Source organism: Polyodon spathula, chromosome 15 (genome assembly GCF_017654505.1).
Source record: "Polyodon spathula isolate WHYD16114869_AA chromosome 15, ASM1765450v1, whole genome shotgun sequence".
NCBI classification, from domain to species: domain Eukaryota; kingdom Metazoa; phylum Chordata; class Actinopteri; order Acipenseriformes; family Polyodontidae; genus Polyodon; species Polyodon spathula.
The window spans coordinates 10696909-10721568 of NC_054548.1; the positions used below are offsets into that span (position 1 = coordinate 10696909).

Below are 24660 nucleotides of genomic sequence, written 5' to 3' on the forward strand. Positions count from 1 at the left end.
ATCAGATTTAAATCTATAGCTTTAGGTCGTTCCCGAAAACAGAATTTTTAAGTAGATAATACTCTGTCTACTCATTTTAGAAAGGTAGAGAGAAGCCTTGCTGCTTTTAAATATAATTACATAGACTCTATCGTGAGCTAGTTGATGAAACACCGAGGACAGAAGGTGTCCACTTGAAGACCCCAGAGATGTACCCTACTTAGCTCAATCCAGATAGTTGTCATGTTGATGCGCTGGGGAGACCACACTGTGGTTGATCCCTGGAGCCAGCATCGCAGCCGTTGTGTGTGCTGATGCACTGGGGAGGCAAAATAAGCTGATCCCTGGAGCCAGCATTACACTTCAGCCATCAACACCAGGCAGAAGGATATCTACATCAACAGATGGAAAGAAATGCACATGGATGGACATGCAGATGGATCACATTAGTTTACTGTAAAGCTACGTCTTAGTTGGTGCTTATCTTACATCTACTCTCATGCAATGGAAATATTTTAAGAACATCTGTGATTTCCAGTCCTTACATAAAATATGACTTTACCATTAACAGAATCCATTCAGCAACATGAATTATCTTTCTGAACTTCAATATAAAATTACAAAACTATCAGTTTATAACATATTTAAATGCACATAATGAAAACTGCCTCCATCTAAATGTAATGTTAGGCTACTAGGAAAACTGAAGAGGAATTGTTATGCATGTACCGTAACATGTTGTTAGAGCTGTGCTCATTTTTGCAGTCCTAGTACAGTCTCTTAGCTTAACCGTTCAGCTGTATGTTGCTGAAATTGATACCACAGGAACAAAAAATCTACAGTTACTGATGCTTCGTAAAACAAACTTTTTTTTTTTTTTTTTTTTTTTTTTTTTTTAAATTCACATACAAATTTAGGATGCTTTAGTCTATACCAAAAATATCACATACATTGTTTTAATTGTGAGTCTATTTAACAAAAGATGTTAAACGTTTATATGCAAACAAACAAATGTTGTATGTAATTCATATTAGTACTGTATTTTTAAATTTAAAAAAAAAAATGAAAATGTATATTTTCTTAATTGGTAACATGTAAGTAAAGTCTTCCTAAAAGTAAAAAATAAACAAGTTCATCGCTGTCTTTCACTATAGTAAAAAGCATTGCAACACATGATGTTTCAGTGAAGAACCCCAGTCAAATACATTGTACAGATTCTTACTGCTCTAATATTACAGGTTTAAACTTCAGATTCTTACTGTTCTAATATTACAGGTTTATACTTCATATTCTTACTGCTCTAATATTACAGGTTTAAATTTCAGATTCTTACTGCTCTAAGAACTTCAGAGTCTTACTGCTCTAATATTACAGGTTCAAACTTCAGATTCTTACTGCTCTAAGAACTTCAGATTCTTATTGCTCTAAACTTACCTCCAGCTGGAGGATTCACTCATCGTACTATTTATTTCATTTTTATTTTAAAGTATAAACTAACTAACTATTTTTATTTTATAGTTAATATAAAGTTAATATAAAGTGTGGCCAGCAATTTTAGCACTGAAAAAAACCAAGTGAACAATTATTGTCATATCTGACCACTGTCTTATGGAGTGGATTCATTAATATCAATTCAGAGACTCCCAAGGCTACAGTGAACACAAAGCATTATATATTGTGCACTAGAGCTCTAATGAGCATCAGCCAAGCCAATCTATACTCATAAAAATAAACGAACCCCCCTCCCACCCAAGGTCACCTGAATCTGTAAAATGTATCAGTGGACATGACACCCAAATGCGTAAAATAAATGACAACTCCCCAAGGTTGTCTAAAATAGTAATAGCGTGAATGACCAGAAAGATTGCAATTGAGACTATTACCTGCCCACATTATACAGATCATATATTAGTTTAGGAAGGATATTGGGGTATCTACTTTCAAACAATTGTCTTCAATAAAGAAAATAAAAGAGAATGACCATAGCTTCAATGAGTGTATTATCTACAGAACCCCATCTACAAGCGTTGCCTTTCTACCTATCTTTCTATTAGAATTCTGATTCACTGCATATCAATTTAACATATGCACTCCGTCAATCATATATCAAAATGATGTCCCCAAGGCTCCCCTGGTAAAGGCGTGACTGCACGGTATGTCGAGGGAGTCATACAATCAGAGGAGGGCAAGTTTGCATCCTGTCTGTTTGAAGTCGCCGGTCGCTTCACTGGATCTGATGCTCCCGTGTGAGGAAAAACCATGGAAATGGGGGGTAAAATAATTAAGCAGTCTTATTCACAGAAAATATATGTGCAGTTGGAGGTTTCAAATTACTGTGGGTCAGGTTTATTCTCTCCTTTCTATGAATTTACAAAAACGAATAAATCAAAGAAATGTGTACATTTGTATTTGCTGTATAAAAAACATTATTATGAACCTTGTCTGCCAGAGCAGCTGGACTTTATGACTACAGAACATATTCTTAAGGATTGTAGAAGCAGAGGCATCATTGTCAATAGAGGCACATTAAACTAGACAATAACCAAGGTTTTACATATATTGGCAGGCCGGTCACTGATCAAGTGACCTAAGGAAGAAACTGCCTGTCTGTGTGTTGTCGATTTGCTCAATACATTAAAAAGTGTACTTTATTTGTTTACTGTCTAACACACAAGAGCTGAACAAAAGCACCCGAGAGGACCAGCAAGACAGACACATTTATAACGTTTTTACTGTACATTGCAGATACAACAGAAAACCATGATTACATTCTACTTCCTTTTTCTTAAAATAGATGCAACATCTGTTAAATATAAGTCCAGAAGGTAAGTTAACTTATTAACTGCCTCTGAAATGTAACCGCAAACCCAACAGACCTGTAACTTCTCTGGTACATTCCGGTTCTCTATAAAAAGTAGCTGAAAGCAATTTGAGGAAGTGAGAATAGGGACGGGATGCTGCATTGGTACTTGCTGGTTTCTCTATGATCTATGGTACTGTTCATTTGTCTTATGGGTTATCTCAGAAACTCAGCACTTAAGGTTTAGAATTAATAACCGATGACTGCTGAATTTGGAGCCTTGATAGAGAAACTCCCCAGGCAATAGATCATGGAGTAATTATATGATTGAGACAGAGGGATAACTCATAAAATTCTCCCTTTTAACAGCTGATTGTGGCTATTACTGCCTCAAGGTGTTACTAACCTATTAATACAATTACTGTGGTAATTTTAATTACTGTTACATTAATCATTATAAAGCCATGTGAGTTTAACCTCTGGGATGCTTATTAATATAAATATCACACATTATAGGAGGCGGCAAACATACTGTTATTACTATACCTAGGTTCTGAAGGCAGGTGGTTTAGAGGTTTTAGGTCAACCAGATACTACTTTTGTTATTACCAATATTGCATATAGTTATATGCAAAGAGCTTGTATATAGCTCTTACAGATACATGTTAATACAATAGTAATACAGATGATCTTTCCTAGTGATTAATATATAATTGATGTTTATTTAGTTATTCAACATGCTTTCATGACATGTGTGAAAATAAAGCTAGACATGGTTTTACATATATATATAATATATATATAGTATATATAAATATATAATATATATATATATATATATATATATATGTAATACACATATTACTGACCTTATAATTCCACCAAGATGTAAGGGGGTAATAATTTAATTTTTTTAACGTTGCAGGCTCACTATGATATGTTACATTGACAGCCTGTAGCCACACTTCAGAAGTCAATGTTCATTCTTTAAGAATATAATTTGAAAACTGGGACCGTATTGGTTTGAAGATATAATATATATATATATATATATTATATATCTATATATATAGATAGTATAGTTATATATATATATATATATTTGCTCAAATTATTTTTTAATAAATTTTTATTTTTTTTAAGTATGTTTGTGTAACATTTTTTTAAATAATGTTTTGTAAATAGGGCACGTTAACACTGTATAATAAGATAAGAATGCTGATAGTTATTTATTATTACCAAGTAATTCTATGTACTTAATGTTCACTTACTATTCAGTATGTGCCCTAATGTACTACCACAATTCCTGTTTCAAACAAATATGCAGTATTTGGTACATGAGAACCTGTCAAAAAATGTAAACAGAGAGTGTTGCGAGTACAGAAGAATTCGGTGATGGTTTTGGTGTGCTTTTTATCTTTAGATATGGAGTACAGTATCTTGACAGATTACTTGTTTTGTTTTTATTTTTAAATGAATATATGGTGATTACTACAACAAAAACCTAAATTAATATTGTTACTTATGTTACATATCTTTAATATAATTTTGCAATCATTTTGGGTTTTAAAAAAAAAAAAATGGAGTGGTTTGATGGATTGTTATTGAGATGCCTTTAAGTCCACTTGACCTCTAAGCACATTAATGATCTGGATGTAGTGTGCACACAAATCCCATTTCACTTCATGCTGTGGTCACTGGAAATCTGTAACAGAGGGGTGCTGAGTTCACTCGATTGCATCCCGCTGGCCACCTTGAGCAAGCAACTGATGACCATGTCTTTGGCTTTGGTGGTTTCCATGTTCTGCTCCCGTGAGATCTGCTGGGTGATCTGGTCCACATTGGTGAGGATGAGCTCCGAGGCCATGATCTTGGCTGGGGAGTTGCTGTTGAGCATGCTGTCCACCATGTACTGCTTGTAGAGCTCCATGATCTTCTGCTCCAGGTAGTTGTTCAGCATGGAGTTGGAAAGCGGGCGGCAGTGCTGGAGGATGCTCTTGTCCTTGATGCTGCCCACCCGCCAGCAGGAGGAGTCTCCCCGTGGAGGCCTCTGTGTGTACTCAAGGGAAGGTCTGGGGGTCTCCATATCTGGAGGGATCTGACAAGACTGCAGGAAGGGACCCTCTGCATACACAAAGCCACTGTCAATAGTCAAGTCAGTGGTGGCCGAGCTAATAGGCATCACCTGATCCCCTGCGATGTGTAGATCATTATAGTCTTTGCAAATGCTCTGGCACGAAGAAGGAACCAGGTATGTCTCTTTGCTAGTGCCCCCTGCAATGCCAGGTATATCAACAACTGGGGTGATCTGCCTAGTGCATTGTTTGGCCTCATTGGCATCTGTGGAAGCACTTGTCCTGGATTGTCGCTTGTCCCTGGACCGTACAGACTGAATAAAGTGGCCTACGCTTCTGCATCTTTCAAGAAGGGTCTTGCTTTGAAACTCCCCAGCTGTAAAGTTACAGACAGACGTCATCTCCCGTCTGATGTCTTCCTCATCTGGTACTGGACTCTTTGGAAACTGCAGGCCATCTTTTTCAAAGTTATCCCTGTAAGGGATAGCCCAAAGAACACACTCACATAGCATCCCTGTGACATGAAAAAATAAGATTTTAGAATTCTGCAGGTAAACTGGTAAATGTAATTTTGAGTCATATTCATGGGGTAAACTTAGCAAAGGAAGACTGTTTCTTATTTGCTCTGTTCATTACACTTATATCACACTCAGTATGAAATACAAATAATTGTTTCTTCTGTATTGAATGACATTGAGTATTCCTGTATCAGGTTGAAGAGGTGGGTGAAACTTAATTAACCTGATCTTTGATGTGGAACTAATTGGTGCACATTTTACAACACTTCCATTTAAGCAAACATACTTAGACCTTTTCTACATATATGAATCATTCAGAGGTAAAACATTTTTCATAATGAGTAAGTCTTCATATAAAATCTATTATTTTTGTGCATTAGCACCCAGGTTCTGCAAGACATGTCATGAAGAGGAAAATAAATAGCAACAGTTTCAGTTTATATTCAAGGTACTTTTTTTAAGTTAAGGAGTTCAAATGTTTTCAAGATTTTGGGCAGTACAGCATGTCAGTTTTTGAGAGGTTACCCAGTATTTTCATTTGTATTTTGTTTGAAGGCAATACTACATTATAACAATTGCATTAAAAACAGGCATTGTACAATATTGTGATATAAGGTCATGTCCATATAAAACACTATTGTGTAAATAGTGAGCAATTGCTCTATTTTTACACAAGTCCCTTATAGAAGTGTACTATGGTAAAAGCATAGTTAAGTGTATTTGAGCATATTAAAAGCATGTTAAAGCACAAGTAGGCATTTTAAATCAGAGGGGTACAGTATAGCATTTTAAAAAGCATGGCAAACAATGGAAAAACTATGGTAAATGCACAGTATACATGGATAAAGCATGGCAAAAATTACCCAATAACCAATCTTAACCATTACTTTCTCATTATTCACAGTTATTACTGGAAAACCATTACATACTGTACTAGTGTTAATAATGAAGTCACTGCTTTAATTTGCACAGCAGTGGTGTAATTAGCTTTTTCAACATGTCAATTCAGCAAAATGTCAAAATAAATTTCTTACCTTAAACTTAATAACTGTTTTGCAGTGATAACTGTGCTCAGCAGAGAAGTTTCAGGTCTTTTAACAGGTTTGTTAAAATAGGAAGTGAAAGATGACGTTAATAGATTCCAATGGTCAAACTGTCAAAAAACGGGTTGGAAAGTTCAAAACCACAACATTGTATTTCCTCTTTGAGTTTCCAAGCAGCACGGAGAGTCTCTAGCAGAGAGGCCAAGAGCCAGAACCATTAAGTTAAAATTCTGTGGTGCCTGTTGTCAAGTGCTTGTATTCCCTAATTCAAATCTTGTTTTAAAAGTACAGATGTCCTTACTGATTTGCTTTTATAGTCTTTCCTTATGGAACAGCGGTACCCCAATCTTCATAATACGCAGGTTGGTTAAAAAGCAGGTAGAGTGCTTCCAAGGCACAGCAGCAAATGTGTTGATTATGTGAATGTAGCACTTGCGGGGTACAGTAAGTACAAGAGAAGCTGTTTAAAAAACCCATCAGAAACAGTGTGTTGTCCAGTGGAACACTTCTATGAAAATGGTAGCACACAGGTGGACTATCAAAACTTTGCTGTCTAATGCAGAGGTTTCACAGGAGTTGCTTGTACTTGAAAGATTGGATGTCCCACAACATCAGTGGAAGAGGAATCAGAGATTCATCACATACCACAGGAATGCTCAAGAAGAATGATGTTTCCTGGATGCTTCAAAATGCGATCCACTGGGGCACCAAATTCAGCAAGTGACTGCCAGCAGATACAGCTCCTTTAGAAAGTAGGTATAGTATTTGCACAGTATAACAGCAAATGTGTTGTGTATGTGTATATACGACGATGATCTCCTTAGGCTTTTGTTGAAGTCACTAATTGGCTTTTAAGAATGTCCCTCATATCCTATTGCAGGTATGTGACGGAAAAATGTAAAGCACTATCCGGAGCATCACTGCACAGAGCACCTGCACGTTTGAATATCACCCAGAACTGGTGACCGTGCCTTTGTTTGTGTGTGAGACTGTACTGTGTTCACCATCCCCGCGTTTTACACATTGTTGTGTACTGCCGGGGATTTATTATTTGACGATCGCCAGACCTGGAAACAGCACAAATAAACACTTGTTCACTGAATCACTGTTGTCTGTTCATCACTCCTGCATCGCATCACCGCTACACCTGTTCCCCTTACCAACCACTTTGCCACACGTGGTGTCAGATCCGGGATTATGGATCGCAACGCACTGGCGGAGCTGCTGCAGGAGCTGGAGAGTAGACGGGATGCAGAAGAGAGAAGGAGGGAGGAGCGCTACACGACGCTCATTGAACGGGTAGGGCTGGCCATGGAGGCAGTAACAACCCCTACCGTAACATCACCGATGTCGCCCCCGAAGGCTAGGGCGATGAAAATGACAGCGGAGGATGACCCGGAGGCATTCTTGGTGGTGTTTGAGTGACTGGCCACATTGTTGTGCACTGGGCGTTCTGGGCGAGCCAGGTGGGACCCTGCCTGATTGGGGAGGCTCAGGCACAACCCCTACCGTAACATCACCGATGTCGTCCCCGAAGGCTAGGGCAATGAAAATGACAGCGGAGGATGACCCGGAGGCATTTTTGGTGGCGTTTGAGCGACTGGCCACATTGTTGTGTACTGGGAGTTCTGGGTGAGCCAGGTGGGACCCTGCATGATTGAGGAGGCTCAGGCAGCTTACCAAGCCCTGAGCAACCAGTACGCCACCGATTATGACCTGGTCAAGCAGGCTATTCTCCGCCGCCTCAACATTACAGCGGAGACTCATCGGACGCGGTTCCGGGAATTCCGGAGAGCCCCGGGACATGCCCCAGGGTGGTCGCAGAGCGGTTGTGCGACCACATGGTCCATTGGCTGACCCCCAACAAAAAGACCGCCCAGCAGATGGGGGAAGCCATTGTGGTAGAACAATTCTGCCATGTGGTCGGCGCCGAAACGCAGGCGTAGATCCGGCGCCACAACCCCGACAGCCTGGAGGAGGCGGTCGAACTGGCAGAAAACTTTGAGGACTCCCTGATGTCGGCCCAGATCGGGATATTGTCAGACCCTGCCCTTCACAGTCACCAACCTCTCCCTCCCTCTCCTCCAACACCACCACCACCCTCGTTCCCGGCACCCAGACCTCCCAGACCGCTGACCCCATTGGGCCCCCTTGCCTCCCCCCCATGGAGACCGAGGTTTGCCCCCAGCTGGGGTAGAGGTGTTGCCCCTGCCCCGTTGCCCTACCAGCAGCGGGACAGATATGTAACCTATGCGCACTCTGTCCCCCCTCTCTGTTTCAGATGCAACCCACCGTGACACCGTGCCAGGTCCTGCCCCGTTGTCATGGAGTGTGACGTGGCAGCGTGCAATTGGGCATTTGAAACGGGTAAGCACGGGGAAAATGGTTGGGAGGGGCCCTGTCTGATTGACGTTGTTTTGGGAAATGTGAAAACCTACGCGTTAGTGGACACAGGGTGTGAGCAAATCTTGATTAGGACAGCTCTCTTGGGCGGTGTGTCGTGGCGGCCACAAGGTCAGGTGGCCATCTCCTGTGTCCAAGGAGACATGGCGACATACCCCACATTAAAAGTATACTTATCAGTAGGACCGATAAAACTTCACCTCGTAGTCGGGGTGGCGGAAAGGTTGCCACACCCAGTTATTCTGGGCCGAGACTGGCCAAACTTTAAACAATTAATGCAAATAATGGCAGTCTCAGCTACACACGTAAACGTGGCAGAAAAAAAAAAAAGAGAACGAATTGATGATGTGTTCCCTTTTCATGCTGAAATGTTTTTCCCTCTTTTCCGTCCTAGAAGAACAAATAAGGAGACGGACGGATCGGAGGGAGCGTCTTTGAGACACGGCTGCGGTCTGGTGGGAGAGTGCTGTAATGGTAACAAACGCCAGTCAAAGGGAGTGGGAACGCAGTGTGACCGAGAGAGCGAGGTTACTGGACCGACTAGGGCAGAGGCTAGTCCAGCCCCTCTCGATGTACCGGACCTGTGGTACTCAAGCGCGGACATAGTGTGGGGCCAACATAAAGACCCGTCACTAGTGCACGCTTGGGGGCAGATCCGGTCCACTGATGGTAAGGATGTTGATGGCGCTGGGGCGCTAGTATATCCACATTTCAGTATCAGGGGGCGATTACTGTATAGGGTAAACCTAGCCGCGGGCACAGGACAGCCTGTAACACAATTATTGGTTCCCCCGTCTTGTCGGACCGAGGTCATGAGGCTGGCGCATGATATCTGTTTTGCGGGGCACCTCGGAGCTGAGAAGACGAGGGAACGGATATTGGCTCGATTCTATTGGCTCGGTCTTCATACTGATGTGTCGAGATATGTAGCCACATGCCCAGACTGCCAGCGAGTAGCGCCGGGTCGAGTGCGCCCCGCCCCTTTGGTCCCACTGCCCATTATTTCCACTCCTTTTGAGCGCATTGCAATGGACATAATGGGCCCTTTGCTACCTTCTGACTCCGGGTACACGCATATATTAGTAGTGGTGGATTACACAACGCGATACCCGGAGGCAGTTCCATTGAGGTCCACTAGTGCAGCTGCAATAGCCACCGAGTTAGCACAGATTATGGCTAGAGTAGGGATCCCCAAGGAGATTTTGGCTGATCACGGAACCAATTTTTTGTCCAATACATTACAGCAGGTGTACAAAATATTGAAAATACGTCCCATCAGGACGTCCGTTTATCATCCACAATCGGACTGTTTGGTTGAACGCTTTAATCAGACTTTAAAGTCGATGCTGAGGCGATTTGTAACACAGGAGCAGAAACATTGGGCATCGCTTCTTCCCTACCTACTTTTTGCGGTAAGAAAAGTGCCACAGAGTTCAACGGGGTTCTCCCCCTTTGAGCTCCTGTACAGCCGGCAGCCTTGCGGCATTCTCGACCTGCTGAGAGAGGGGTGGGAGGAGCACAAAGGCTCGTCTAAAAATGTACTGAAGTATGTACTCCTACTACGAGATCGCCTGGATTTGGTCGGTCATTTGGCTCAAGACAACTTCAGATCGGCTCAGCACCGACAACAGCAGCATTACCACAAAAATGCACGGATTCAAACCTTTCGACCAGGGGACAAGGTAATGCTGCTACTTCCCTCATCTGAATCAAAACTGTGTGCTAAATGGCAGGGGCCGTATGAGGTGATTCGGGCTATAGGGAAAGTAAATTATAAAATTAGACAGCCCGATCGCCTGAATGAACGTGAAATTTACCATGTTAATTTGTTAAAGCCCTGGCAGGCAAGGGAGGTCTTATTTATCGCCCCAGGCAATATGGAGGATGATTTAGGTCCCTGTCCAGAGACCCTGAGCGCCAGAGCGATTGCAATGGGGGAACAATTGGCTCCGGATCAGCAAAGAGAGCTACGGAAACTTGTTGAGGAGTTCAGCGATGTTTTTTCTGATGTGCCCGGCAGGACAATATCTCTCCACCAGGTGCCACAGTGCGAGAGAGACCGTACTGGATCCCGGAAAGTCGACGAAGTGGCGTTCGCAAAGAGGTACGGGATATGCTCGAGCTTGGGGTGATTGAACCTTTCAGGAGCGAGTGGTGCAGTCCGATTGTCATAGTGGCTAAGAAAGACGGCACCAACCGCTTCTGCGTGGATTTCAGAAAGGTGAACGCTATTGCTAAGTTCGATGCATATCCCATGCCTCGGGTCGACGAACTTTTAGACAGACTGGGAAAAGCGAGGTTTATTTCCACTCTGGACCTGACGAAAGGATATTGGCAAATCCCTTTAACCCGCAGCTCCAGAGAGAAAACCGCATTTTCAACACCAGAAGGGCTGTTCCACTTTAAAACCATGCCGTTTGGGCTACATGGTGCGCCCGCTGCCTTTCAGAGACTGATGGATCAGGTTTTACACCCACATCATGAATATGCAGCAGCGTATATTGATGATGTGGTGATATACAGCTCCACCTGGCGAGAGCATTTGGCTAGGGTTGCAGCCGTTCTTCAGTCTCTAACTGCAGCCCGGCTGACAGCTAACTTGAGGAAATGTGCGTTTGCCAAAACAGAGACTCAATATTTGGGATTTTTAATGGGGAATGGAAGGGTGAGACCTGTAGTCACCAAAATCCAGGCTTTGGTTGATGCAGCGATCCCCAAAACCAAGACACAGGTGAGGTCACTACTGGGCTTAGCCGGTTATTACCGCCGCTTCATCCCCGAGTATGCCACAGTGGTTAACCCGTTAGTCGACCTCACAAAAAAGAGTGCTCCAAATTTAATTAAATGGTCAGCTGAGTGTCAGGGGGCATTTGATACTATTAAGCGTACACTTTGCCAGGCCCCCACTCTTATTACTCCAGATTTCACCAAGAGATTCATCCTCCACACCGACGCATCGGATGTAGGTTTGGGTGCAGTCTTGTCCCAAAAAGTAGCTGGAGTAGAACACCCGATATTATACCTCAGTAAAAAAATGTTACCTCGGGAACGTAACTACTCCGTAGTCGAAAAAGAGTGTTTGGCCATTAAATGGGCTACTCACTCTTTACGATACTACCTGCTGGGACACTCATTTGATCTGGTCACAGACCACGCCCCACTCAAGTGGTTAAGCACAATGAAGGACAGCAATGCCCGGATAACTCAGTGGTATCTGGCATTGCAGCCCTTCATGTACCACATGGTACACCGTGCGGGGAAAGACCACCAAAATGCGGATTATTTTTCCCGGGAGGGGGGAGTAATGGGGAAGGTAGATTTAGCCGAGTGTTCCTTCGGCTCCACTCTGAGCGGTGGGATATGTGACGGAAACATGAGTTCTGGTGATGAATCTTCCTCCCGACATGTGAGGGCGCTAAAGAACGAGAGGAGAAGTATCTGGAAGGGCTGGCCTGACAGTTCGTTTCCGGGTCAGGGAAGTGGGTCAGCCTGGAAAGAAGCGAGACTCTGTTGTAAGACCGTATTGATTTGAAAGGTAAACGAGAGGCAGCTGCAAGTAATAAGACAGCTGCAACCGTTTACCTAGATATCATGCAGGATTACATATAGGGGCCAGGATAACGCTGATCTTTTCCTTCGTTTGGGTAACGTGAGGAGAGAAGGACTGAGAGAGGAGCTCTCAGAGTGTATTACGTGTTGTGTGTTGTCTTTGTTTGTTTATAATTGTCTGTCTTTTTCGCACCACTAGACAGTTAACGCACACCTCCGGAGCTGTCACCACGTAAAGCACTATCCGGAGCACCACTGCACAGAGCACCTGCATGTTTGAATATCACCCAGGACTGGTGACCATGCCTTTGTTTGTGTGTGAGACTGTACTGTGTTCACCATCCCCGCGCTTTACACATTATTGTGTACTGCCGGGGATTTATTATTTGACGGTTGCCAGACCTGGAAACAGCACAAATAAACACTTGTTCACTGAATCACTGTTGTCTGTTCATCACTCCTGCATCGCATCACCGCTACACCTGTTCCCCTTACCAACCACTTTGCCACAAGGTAATACAATACATTAACTGGGAAAATAAAAATGCAAAAGTACAATAAAGGAGAAGAAGTATTTACAGAGAACACAGAACAAACTCCAAAGTCACAAAGCCACTTAGTGGAAGTGATACTTCTTTAAAGGTGCCTTTCAGTGTAACAAACTGAAGCATAGAAACCCGATTTTGTTACCTCAAAAAGCTGAACCAAGAGAATTGTTGTGTTTAAAAACATGTCATCAATCAAATCAGACTTTATTTATATAATGCCCTTCACACCAACAAAGGCGTCTCACTGAGCTTTACACAACATACATAAGAAAAACATTCGTAGATATGAAACAACTTTTTAAAGTAGATACAATAAATAAAATACAAAGATACAAAAACATATCATTTAGAATAGCAATACAATATATCCTAGGTAAATAAATATAAAAGTGATACAATTTGCATTTGGATAATTAAAATTCTTTCACTCAGACAGCAGTATGACATCATGGCAACAGCAAACACCAAGTTCATCCTATGCAGCCACAACCTACAATACCACTTCTAAATAGATGGGTTCCCTTTCAATTCGAAGACAGCCAACAACAATACTTTTGGGATATGCCTGCCACAGGTCAGGTAATTACTGAACATTTTATGTCAAAGCTGCCGATAAACCCATCCGTGGAGTGACGTCCTCGTGCCCACCTGCCGAGGTATTAACTAGTCACTCCGCGGAGATAACGTTCTCTTTTGCTTCTCACAATCAGGTAGGTAAAGTGGATATACACTAATCTCTCCAGTTGTGTGATTTGTTTGCTTTTAAAAAAGGGCTCTCACTTCGAATTTTTCTGCTAATTCCACACCAATAATTGCTGGAAGTCAGCTTGCCACTTCCCTGAATCAGAAACTCGGCTTCTGAGGACTGAGCAAACACTGCGCAAGTGCACGCTGGTGCATCTGTGTTTCAACAGCCTCGGTGCTTAGAGCCTTGGCGCATCGGTGCGCAGGGCGCATTCGGTGCTTCGTGCTGCAGAGCCTTGGCGCATCAGTGCTTCGACACCAATCGATGCTCCAGAGCCTCAATGCCTTGGTGCTTCACCGCCTTTGGTGGCCTCCTCCACGAGGGCACTGTCTGCCTACAAGTGGAGATATTTTCAAAACTGGTGTAGGACCAGAGGTCATGACCCCATTTATTGCCCTATAGCAACTATCATTTAGTTTCTGCAAGACCTGTTAGAGGAGGGCATGTCCCCTTCTAGGCTGAAAGTGTACCTGACAGCTATGTCTGCTTTTCATGTTTCCCCAGGCGCTCATATTCTGGCAAACCATCTTCTAAAAGGTGCTTGGTGGTTACGTCCTCCTAGAAAGGACACCCTCCCCGAGAGGAGTCTGGATGTGGTATTGGAGGCTCTCACTAAGGTCCCGTTCAGCCTATACATTCCATAGAGTTTAAATATCTCTCTATGAAGATAGCCTTTCTGTTAACCATCACCTCCTCTAAGCAGGTTAGTGAGCTACAGGCTCTGTCAGTGCACAGGGCCGGTATGCATATTTGGAATGATGGAAACAGGGTATCATTGCGCACAAACCCTGCTTTCCTCTCTAAGGTGGTTACGGCTTTCCACTTGAACCAATAGATGCTTCAGAGGAGGATCGGAAATTAAATTTTCTCTGCCCGGTGCATTCATTGAGAAGCTATGTGGATAGGACGAGAGCGATGCGTCAGTCTGACCAGCTCTTCGTCTGTCATGGTGAAAGGACCCTGGGTCAAGCCCTCTTGAAACAACGGCTATCACAATGGATTGTGGACACAGTTGCGACTGCATATACTGCTGCCGGCCTACCCCCACCTAGGAGAGTGGCCGTGCATTCGACTAGAGGGATGGCTATGTAATGGGCTCTTTTTAGAGGTGCCTTATTGACTGAAACCTGTACTGCGGGTAGCTGGGCTACTCTGCATACATTCACCAGGTTCTACCGACTCAATGTGGTAGATCCATCTATGCCTTCATTAGGCACAAGGGTCCTTGGGGTTGTACTCTCACACCACCAAGATTAGTTTGGTAGTAGCGAGATGTTCTTCATCTGCTTTTCACTCACGCTCCCTCACGACGGCTTTGACATACTTTCCCAAAAGCATTGTTGCTGGTCGTCTTTGAATTGAAAGGGAACGATAGGTTACGGATGTAACCCCGGTTCCCTGAAAGAGAAGCCGACCAACAAACCTTGCGAGGTCACGTTACTCACATTCGTGGGTTCGATGCAAAAGAAAACATAGTCTCTGCTGAGTGACTACTTAATCCCTCGGTAGGGGGGACCGAGGACATCACTCCACGGAGGACCCTATCGGCAGCTTTGACATAAAATGCTCAGAAAATACCTGACCTGTGACAGGCATATCTCAAAAGTGCTGTTGTTGGTCGTCTTCTCTTTCAGGGAACAGGGGCTACATCCATAAGAGTCCTTTAAATTTATTTAAGCTGTCAGTTCCGCTGATATTAACAGGAAGGTCATTCCATAATTTTGGAGCCAGGCAACTAAAGGAATGCCCACCCAAAGTCGCACATCGGGACTTATATGGGCAAAGACATTTCTGGGTTCCACTGATGCCCATGCTCTTGCTGTTGAACAATCCTTGTATTAGGGTTTCCAAAAAACAAAGTTATGTGCTCACAGAAAGTGTAACTGTAACTAAACTTGCAAGATACTGTATATGTACCTGTCAAATACAACAGCAACTAAACTGACTGAAACAAATACTTAGAAACAACAAATATGCAGAACATGTAACAGTGACTATTCAGAGCACAGTGGGCCCAGTTTTGTCCATCCTCTGTTTAACTGTGCTTTCATCAAAATGGATAGGAGATCCTTGGCCTAACCACAGCCTGGCAGAAGCAAGCTACCTTTGCAATGAAAATGTAGTCTCAATTTCAGCATTTTAAGACTCCCATATGCCCAGTGTTTAAATGCTTGAGTTGTACATGGAAACAGGTATAGTACAGGTTTGGTTGCAACATTTTTTAAAGCTCTTGGCTGCATCACAGTTGAACTGAACTTTAATTTCAAAGTGTGTGTGTAGGAGGGTTATTCAAAGCCCCCGAATATCTGTGCATTATACCCATTATACCCATCTGACCTGTACAAGAATTAGAATTGTGCAAGCTGCTTCATCTGACCAGCCAATCTATATGTGGGTTAAATACTTTATACTCCAAATCTATAATTTGTTAAAGTTTTTTATTCAAAATCACAAAGTGCAATGTGAATGTCTAATACTGTAACTGGTGTAATATACGCGTGCACTGCAGGTTAAATGCTCTGCTTCCTCCCAGAGCATCATTGCAAACAAGCTTTTACATCTCAGTAGACACTAGCCAAATGTAAAGATTTTAAGTAAATAAATAAATGTGTTCAGTATGGAGGAACAGTAGCACACTGCTTGTTTCCATTGAGGCAATAAAGGTAACGCTTCACAAATGACAGTGGTAGAGAATAGACTACACTTCGTCAACTATCTCAGTGAAACCTTCTTTATTTCCAAACCAGGCATCTTCCTGCACAAAAGGGCTGTAAATGGGTCCTAAGCAATTCATGTCATACTCCTGTACAGCTATAAAGATGTAACAACAGAAGCATGTCTTCAAACTGAGGAGTTCAAATTATTCCAGCAAAGAACTAGTATAGTACTAGATGTTCTTCTGTTAAATGTTCAACGGGAAATAGGACAACAAAGCATGTTCTTTCAACACTACCATTGTGTTTTCATTTGTACTAGTGGTCAGTTTGAAACCAGTACTATATATCGATCACATAAACATGATATATATATAATATATAGATATAATATATTATATATATAGATATATATATATATATATATATTTAAATATCGAACTTGAACTGGTCATTTAAACAGTGATTTCCTATCCTAATCATTTCTCATAAACCTTCCATAAGATGAACGATGGTGGCATATTAGAACCCACTCAGCTGGACAAATAGGTGTTTTTGAAATATGCTGCAGTTCTCCATACTGAATATCTAACTGAATATCTGAATATGTTCACAAGTGCTGTAAAGCATTGTGGAAGTATGACAAAACATGGGGAATCTTAATAAAGAAAAGAGTAAATAGAAAACAGTTGTAAACCAGGATACATCTACAGTGGGACATGTGTAGTGCAATTGTAAATCTTTAGCATTGTAAATTTTTATATTTATGAAATACATTTTTTTTTTAAATATAAGTATAACCTTTTTTAGATTGTATTTGACACATTAGCTTAAAGTATTGTGTTTCTTGTCTTTGTCTTTGTTCATACATAAAGGTACTTCATTGTACCAGCATTAGGTCAGAACTAGATCAATAAAGTAGTGACATGCATGTTCTCATTTGTTTGTGTAAAATGACTACCCTGATAGTTTTAGCACAAAGCCTGTAGAGTTTAAACTTATACACGGCAATTCAAATCCATCATACCTGCCTACAGAGGGGTGGGGGGAAGAGGACACTTGAGCCTAGTTCTACAATGTCAGTGATGTATTATCCAGATAGGATTTCGGGTTCTGTTACCATAGTAGAACAAAACATACCAGCTTTCACAGCGGTACCTTAACCTGGGTAGGAAATACAGCTTCATCAAGAAGAAAATAAGACAGAATGAAATGCTGAAATGATCCAAATCCACAATGACAGAAAAGGGATGCTGCACATAACTGAATATATGTGTCTATTGTGATTAACAAGCCATTATTTATTTAAAGGTGCAGTTAATATTGTGTGCTGGGAAGCTGGTATTGTTTCAGAACCATGGACAGAACTGGAAGAATGGAGACTAAGGAAAAGTCAGGAAGACGGCAGTGGATGCATTAACAAACTACTAAAAGTATATTATTATTTTTGCAATAATAGACTAATATTCTAGAAATGGTTACGATTCAAGTTTGCTTTACAAAGTCCTTCAAACTTTAAAATGTAGCTTTCTTGCTTTCTGAAAGTGCTTGTCGGCAAATCCATCCAATTTAGTTAGATATGTATTGCTAGTCTGTGCAAATGACAGTACAGTACTAGTATCTACAGACCTTGAGGAATGTTAAAAAAGATCAATGCCGTGTTCCGACCAAATCATTCACAGAAAAATGGGGATGGGCAGGCCCATGGGGGCAATGATAAGAATAAAGCCTGTGCTGTGAAACTAGTCCGCAGTACTTCAATGCTCATTGTCGGAGAAACGCGGCAAAAAAACATCGAGTCTTCCTTAAAAAGAAGCAAAAGCTCTATCAGTATCCAGTCGACGGCAGTTTATTTCTACAGGCAAGAGGATAGAATATGGCTGTATTCCAGGACTCAGGACTGCCTACAGTACCTGGAGGATCTGATGGCACTGAGAAGACAATACGTTAACAGCGTCAATAATCTGAAAACAGCAGGGAAAAAGGCAGACCTTCCCACAGACTCTGCTAAGGCATCCAAACCCAAAGGGAAACCGCCACCTCCCCCGCCTCCAAATCAGCACGAGAAGGTAAGTCCTTGTAAATTTAGAGCATTTGCTGCAGCAATATAACCATGATATAGTCCTTGTCTAAATCTAATGACTTGAGTACATTTACTGACCTTTACCCAGTGAAAAGCAGAACAGGGTGCAATTCTAATGTACTGTATGTAGTAGAATCAACTCCAACCTCAATGTTACTGAATGTTCTTGTTTAGAATTGGCTTTGCAGTGTTCATTTCTGTGTTATTGTATTTTAATGTGCAGGCAGCAAAAACTAAAGCAAATGCTCCACCAGTTCCAGACGAAGTGAACACTCTGGAGTACTTTGATTCCATCGTTGCCAGCTTTGACTCAGAAAAGAAAATCAAGGCCCATCTAGATGATGGACATGCAGATGTTGACTTTGTTGGTAAGTCCTACCCTAACCCGTTGAACCATGTGGCTTTAAAAAAAAAAAAAGGAAAAAGCTGTGCCAGACACTTTTTATCGTATGCAAACATAAAATTAGATGTTTTATTATATAATAAAAATAATAATAATTATAGACTTCAATCGCCAGACACTTTAAGTAGAGGCACTATCATATGACTTGCTCCATATAACAATGACCACTTTTTACACTGTGGAGTCTATTTAATCAATGTTAACAATGGTGAATCTAAATACCACCACTGTTTAAATAACACATTGGGACAGATCCTGTCATTTAAGAGACAGTCACACACAGTGTTAGAGATTTAGGTTTTGTCGATGCCCCCTTGTGGCAACGTGCCCGCCCCTATGTGTATTTTGTGTTATATGTTGTGTGTTAATGGTGGTGTGTAGTCATTGGTACACGGGATATAAATGGGTCTGTGTAACACAAGTGTTTAAAATGTATATTTATTTAGGCACAAGGATTGCACAGCACTTCACGTGCAAGTAAAAAGTAATATGCGAGTACGGAGAATTGCACTTTAATAATTCCCACGCAGTTGTACCGCGACTCCAATTGAATGATTGATTAGCAATCGAGTCTCGGTACAGATGCATAAATGCAACATATTTTCACCCACTCGTGGTTGTGTGTTCGATGAGTGGAGAACGGGATTGGAGACGGAGGTAATTGTAATCGTATTAAGAAAAATAGAAGCTCACCGTGTTTTGTCTGTATAGTCCGTTTTGTTTGTCTCTTTTGTTTTGGCGAATGTGCCGTGTCCTGTGTTTTTGTGTTTGTTACAATCGTTTATTTTCTAGCTGTCTGTTCATTTATTAAATGCTGAGGGAAACCATTCGCTCAGCTTCACCAGACTCCACCTCTCTCTGTCGTTTATTTCCTGTTTCTGGTCTGGCGTCACCCACTGCGGCCGTCTTTGTGACACCCCTTTAATTATATAAACTGTTTAGATCAGTTGAATAGATCCACCAGTTGTTCTAAAACTGCAGATCAATAACCACAGTTTGCTAAAAATATTGATTTCAGAAAGGGAGCAGGTGCCACAGTATAGCCTTCCATGCGATTGTATGCTCAACACAGTTGAAGGATAATGAATCAATGTATTTATGGTACACATTCTATTTCAGAACTATCAGGTTCAACCATTATATTTGCCCTAATTGGGTTTGACTGTAACAACACTTCAGAAAAGGATTATTTGCTTTAAGTCTTGGCAACCTTGAATGATACAGCCTGTTAGAGGGTAACACCTGCACCTGAATGATAAACATTACACATGCAAGGTTTAAGTGACTTGATGCTTTTGCATTGGAAATATCCCCAGCCTTCCAAATGTGTGACAAGTAGATCAGCTTATTTGTTGGATGCATTTGTTTTTAATAATGTTATCTAATTTAAGTGATTTACGCTACACCTAAACTACTGAATGCAATAAATGATCTCATTTGTGAATTCTGACATGAGAAGATTTCAGAGCCAGTAGAGGGTTATAATGCCAAATTACTTCTTTATTGGCTTCACTGCACACTATTCCTCTCCGTGCCTGTGGAATAATTATTTTACATGCCTTTTATTCTGCTCATTTAAAGATCCTAAACATGTGTCTTACTCTGCATCTATATATAGATTGAGTGCCACAATGTGTTACTTTAATATTTACTGCTTCACATTAATAACGCTGAATAACATACTGAATACAGAAGTTGTTTAAAGATGGCGCTCACATTAAAACATTCATGCAAAGTAGGAAAATTAACAAAACTGCAAAAGTTGGAGTAGATCTAGCACTTTTTTTTTATTATCAGGGCTAAGCCTTCAACCCTGCTGACTGAATTCTTCCCTTTATACACATGGGTGTTCTTATAGCCTACTGCTCTCTATAAAGGGCATGGTCTCTCCCACAGAGGCCAGAATATACTGCAATTCAAACAGATTACTATTCATTCCATGTACATATTCAGAACTACCTCGGAAATAACCATGGGGGGAATGCCTCTCTATTGTTGATTACAATATCAGGCCTTTTAACGTTCTCACGGTTGGGAGAGGCAACATCGTCGCTTAGCATGCAGAGAGAACCAGGAGCCTGAATCAAATTATAATTGAGTGCTTCAAGGTGAAATGTTGTTTTTGTTTGTGTGTTGCTTGACAGCCCTGATCTCTATTTTAAATACTCTGTGCCTCTACCTCCCCCTGCATTGATTTTCTAAGTTTGTATTGATTGTTTCTAGTTGCCACCAGTACAAGTGAACACGATATACATTCTAACTGGATGCTGCGGTCCCCAAGGAGGTTCTCAATGGATGAATCAAAGCTCAAGAAGTCTGAGAAGAAATCGAGAAGAAACAGCGATGGTGCAAGAATGGGCAACTCAAAGAGACTGGAAAGAAACCCCATTCATTTACCCAAAGTGGTGGAAAGTGCCTTCCAAACATTAAGATTTAAACCAAAAATAAAGAAGAAAGTTTCAATGTTTCATTAGATGCAAATAAGTGGAGCAATATAACTAAACATACTATATTATGTAGACAAAATTATGAAAATAAAACAAATGTGATAGTAATAGGCAAAGGGGATAGCAGATGTATGTATTATTTCTATCAGGCAGCCCACAATAACTATCTAATTTGGTTTTTCAATACCCAGGTTAAATCTGGTGAAATAACACAGCTCATGCCTCAGATGCATTGTGAGACATGAGACACAGGCAAGTGGTGTCAAACACTTGAGAAGAGGATTGTCTCAGAACTATTGCACGCCTTCAACTTACACCATTATTAAACTCAATGGCAAGATGTATTATTTCACCACAGTGGTAACCAATGATAATATCATGTGATCGTGTGATCTGCTGTGATGTTACATAAAATGCATAACCACAAGTGTTGTATAAATATTTGTATCCAGCAAAATTCACCTTCTGGAAGTCAACGTTCTCAGCTACCCACATTCAACCAAGCACTGATTGTTTATCCAAGCGTTCAACAAGTGCGTTACTCAACGTTGCAGCACAGCACAGTAGGGAGGAATCTAACACTGTGTAATGTATAACGTGAAAGGAATCCCAAGTAGATCTAATCCAATATCTACAAATGCCTTAACATATATATTTTTTTAAATCAATTACAATGTTAAAATACACTTCATGTGGAAGCAACACCAATCACTTGTCAGTACTTAACAATGACTCACAATAAAAGGGAGAGGAACTAATGACGGCTCACCACAAGAACTCTTATCGATTCCAGTTCTTTTTGTTTGTATTTGTTGTTGAAACATTGTGAAGCACTTTCACATGGATGTTTGGAATTTCTAGTTATTCATGGTATGAACATAATGCCTGTTTTGTATTTATGTATGTGGTTTCAGAGTTATAAATATTATAGCTAAAGTGATATATATATATATATATATATATATATATAATTGATATATATGATATATATATATACACATACATACATACATATATATATATATATATATATATAGGCATATAATATATATATATATATATATATATATATAGACCTTATAGATATAGATATATACATAATATATATATATATATATATATATATATATATATATATATATTATATATATAATATCGCGCCACAAACTAAATACTCATTACACTTCTTTATTTCATTCCACTGCCCATAAAATACGGACTCAGCCTTTAAAGCTTGTTGCTGAAATCAATACAAATTATAATCATGAAAGGTTTTCAGACCCCCTGGTTAAAACAAAAATCAACTTTTCAGAGCCACCAGGAATTGAGTATGACGAATTTAGATCTAGTTTAAATTTAACTGCAACACACTAAATATTTAGCAAATTCAAAACAAGTCCACTAAAAAAAAAAACCTGTCATTTTTGTACAATAGGGGAACATAAACCCAGGAGTAGGCATTGTGTGCCGCGACAGTATCAGTTCCCCATTGTCTTTGTGGTGGCAGCTATACATATTTAAACTGAAGTAGAAATAAGACATGAGGGGATTTGTTAATGGGCCTGCAGTGCATCTGCCTCAGTAGCAAAAGACCGTGGACACCGTCTGGAATGGAGTCAGAAATCATTATAACTATTTAAAAGGAAGAAAACCCAGTACAGATAATAAATGAACACTACTGTAGATACAGTACCTACACCTAGTCTCAAGCTGTGTGTCTCCAGTCTGTAACCTAAAAACCAATATTAACTTTTTGTAATATTTACATGTTTATAATTACAGATTGGAGAAAAACATGGTGGTTTGGGGAGGCTTTTCTAACAGGTAGTGGGTGAGATTAGTCACTGACACAAAAGTGTAACACCATTCTAGATCTACACTGTACTATACTAGCGTTGGTTCATCATATAAAAAAACAGGTTTAAAAATGAAATTAAAGCCAAGCCTCCCAGAACGAAAACTTACTGAATGTATACCAAGCATAATTGTTTTTTACATCAAAAATCAGTTTATATACTAGTGATTAACAAGGAACCCCAGCCTTGTTCTCACTCTGAATATATAACAAGTATGTCAGTGACATTCACCCCCGCCAGTAGCTGCAAATACAAAATATGAGCACCCACTAACTTGGGGGGAAAAAAAAGAAAGAAATTACAATCTTACAAGTTACTTCAGTCACTTGGCAGTACTTGACAGTGACTCATGATGCACTTACAGGGAGAAGGGTTAATAAAGGCTGACTGCAATAATTACTCCTTCATTACAATTGAATATGTGCTTCTCTTGATATGACACATGGAAAGGACAGACAGACAGTCAGAGACTAAATACCGACAGATTCAGTGCTAGCATCTGTTTAATAATAATACCCAATGTTTTCAAGTGGAAATAGTTTATTGATTAGAAGCCTCATTATTGTTGCATGTATTGAATATTTAATATAATGTTTTATATGTGTAATATGTATCATTCACTTTGATTGTTTTTGTTTCTATGTTTGTGGATTTTATCTTTTCTATGTGATACTGTATGACTGAACTGTAATTTTAGGGGAACAAAAATCAATGTAGCTGTAGTTTTTTTCTGTGAATTCTAGTGTTCTCCACAAGGTGGCAGCATAGGCTTTCAGTTGTCTGCCTATATTTCATACTCTGTATAGCCTTACAGGCAATAGTACTTGTGTTTCAATTGGAATTTCTGTTCCTGGACTTCTGGTGTGATACACTGAACTGAACATAAAAAGTCATGATAGCAAATTAACTCAAGTAAAGACATGTAGCGAATACCCTCCTTTATACTGTACAGAAATACCTCTGTGTGGTGGGAGAACAATGAACGACAATTACCAGTTACAATGTATAATAACATATTATGGTGTTTTTATATTTATATATTATAAATCGGAATATATATATATATATATATATATATATATAATAATATAGTATATAGTATATATATTACTATATATATATGTACTTTGACCTACTACGCTTTGCTGTACTTTGACCTAAGGAATCGATATGAAAATAAAAAATTAAGAAGATATCACAAGCAAATTTCTTTTTAGAAAATGCAAATGTCTATGCAAATTTCACATTCAGTAAACCGGAGCTTCGCAACAAGGATCAATAGAATACAAGAGCAGAAAAGCTTAACTAGAACCTTAATGAAACTTACTTTCACTGCAAATAATAATGACAACGGTAGATTATTGTTTTACCACCTTTTGAATTGAATTTAAGCTGTTGCCCATGATTTGCTGGAAGCTGACTGTTTAACTGATTGAAAAGACAGTGCCCTACTGGTAAGTGTTTCTTAATATAATGACTTTTAAGTTTCAAGGCACACTGTAATTAATATACTGTAAACTATAATTTGGTTGAGGGGTAAAATATACTTACAAAAAA

The 24660-nt window shown here is 40.3% G+C and overlaps 2 protein-coding genes across 2 annotated transcripts; one reads left to right on the top strand and one right to left on the bottom strand.

The window, feature by feature from the left end:
• Positions 1 to 3972: 3972 nt before the first annotated feature.
• On the bottom strand, positions 3973 to 6476 carry LOC121328119 (TLR adapter interacting with SLC15A4 on the lysosome-like). Its single transcript, XM_041272618.1, has 2 exons — positions 6407 to 6476; positions 3973 to 5368 (listed from the first exon to the last, which is right to left on the bottom strand). The coding sequence occupies exon 2, from the start codon at positions 5364 to 5366 to the stop codon at positions 4458 to 4460; it is 909 nt and encodes a 302-aa protein (XP_041128552.1). The 5' UTR covers positions 5367 to 5368; positions 6407 to 6476; the 3' UTR covers positions 3973 to 4457.
• An 11366-nt stretch (positions 6477 to 17842) lies between these two features.
• On the top strand, positions 17843 to 21275 carry LOC121327506 (uncharacterized protein C13orf42). Its single transcript, XM_041271576.1, has 3 exons — positions 17843 to 18383; positions 18621 to 18765; positions 21024 to 21275. Exons 1-3 carry the CDS (start codon positions 17952 to 17954, stop codon positions 21272 to 21274), a joined length of 828 nt encoding a protein of 275 aa, XP_041127510.1. The 5' UTR covers positions 17843 to 17951; the 3' UTR covers position 21275.
• The last annotated feature ends 3385 nt before the right edge of the window (positions 21276 to 24660 follow it).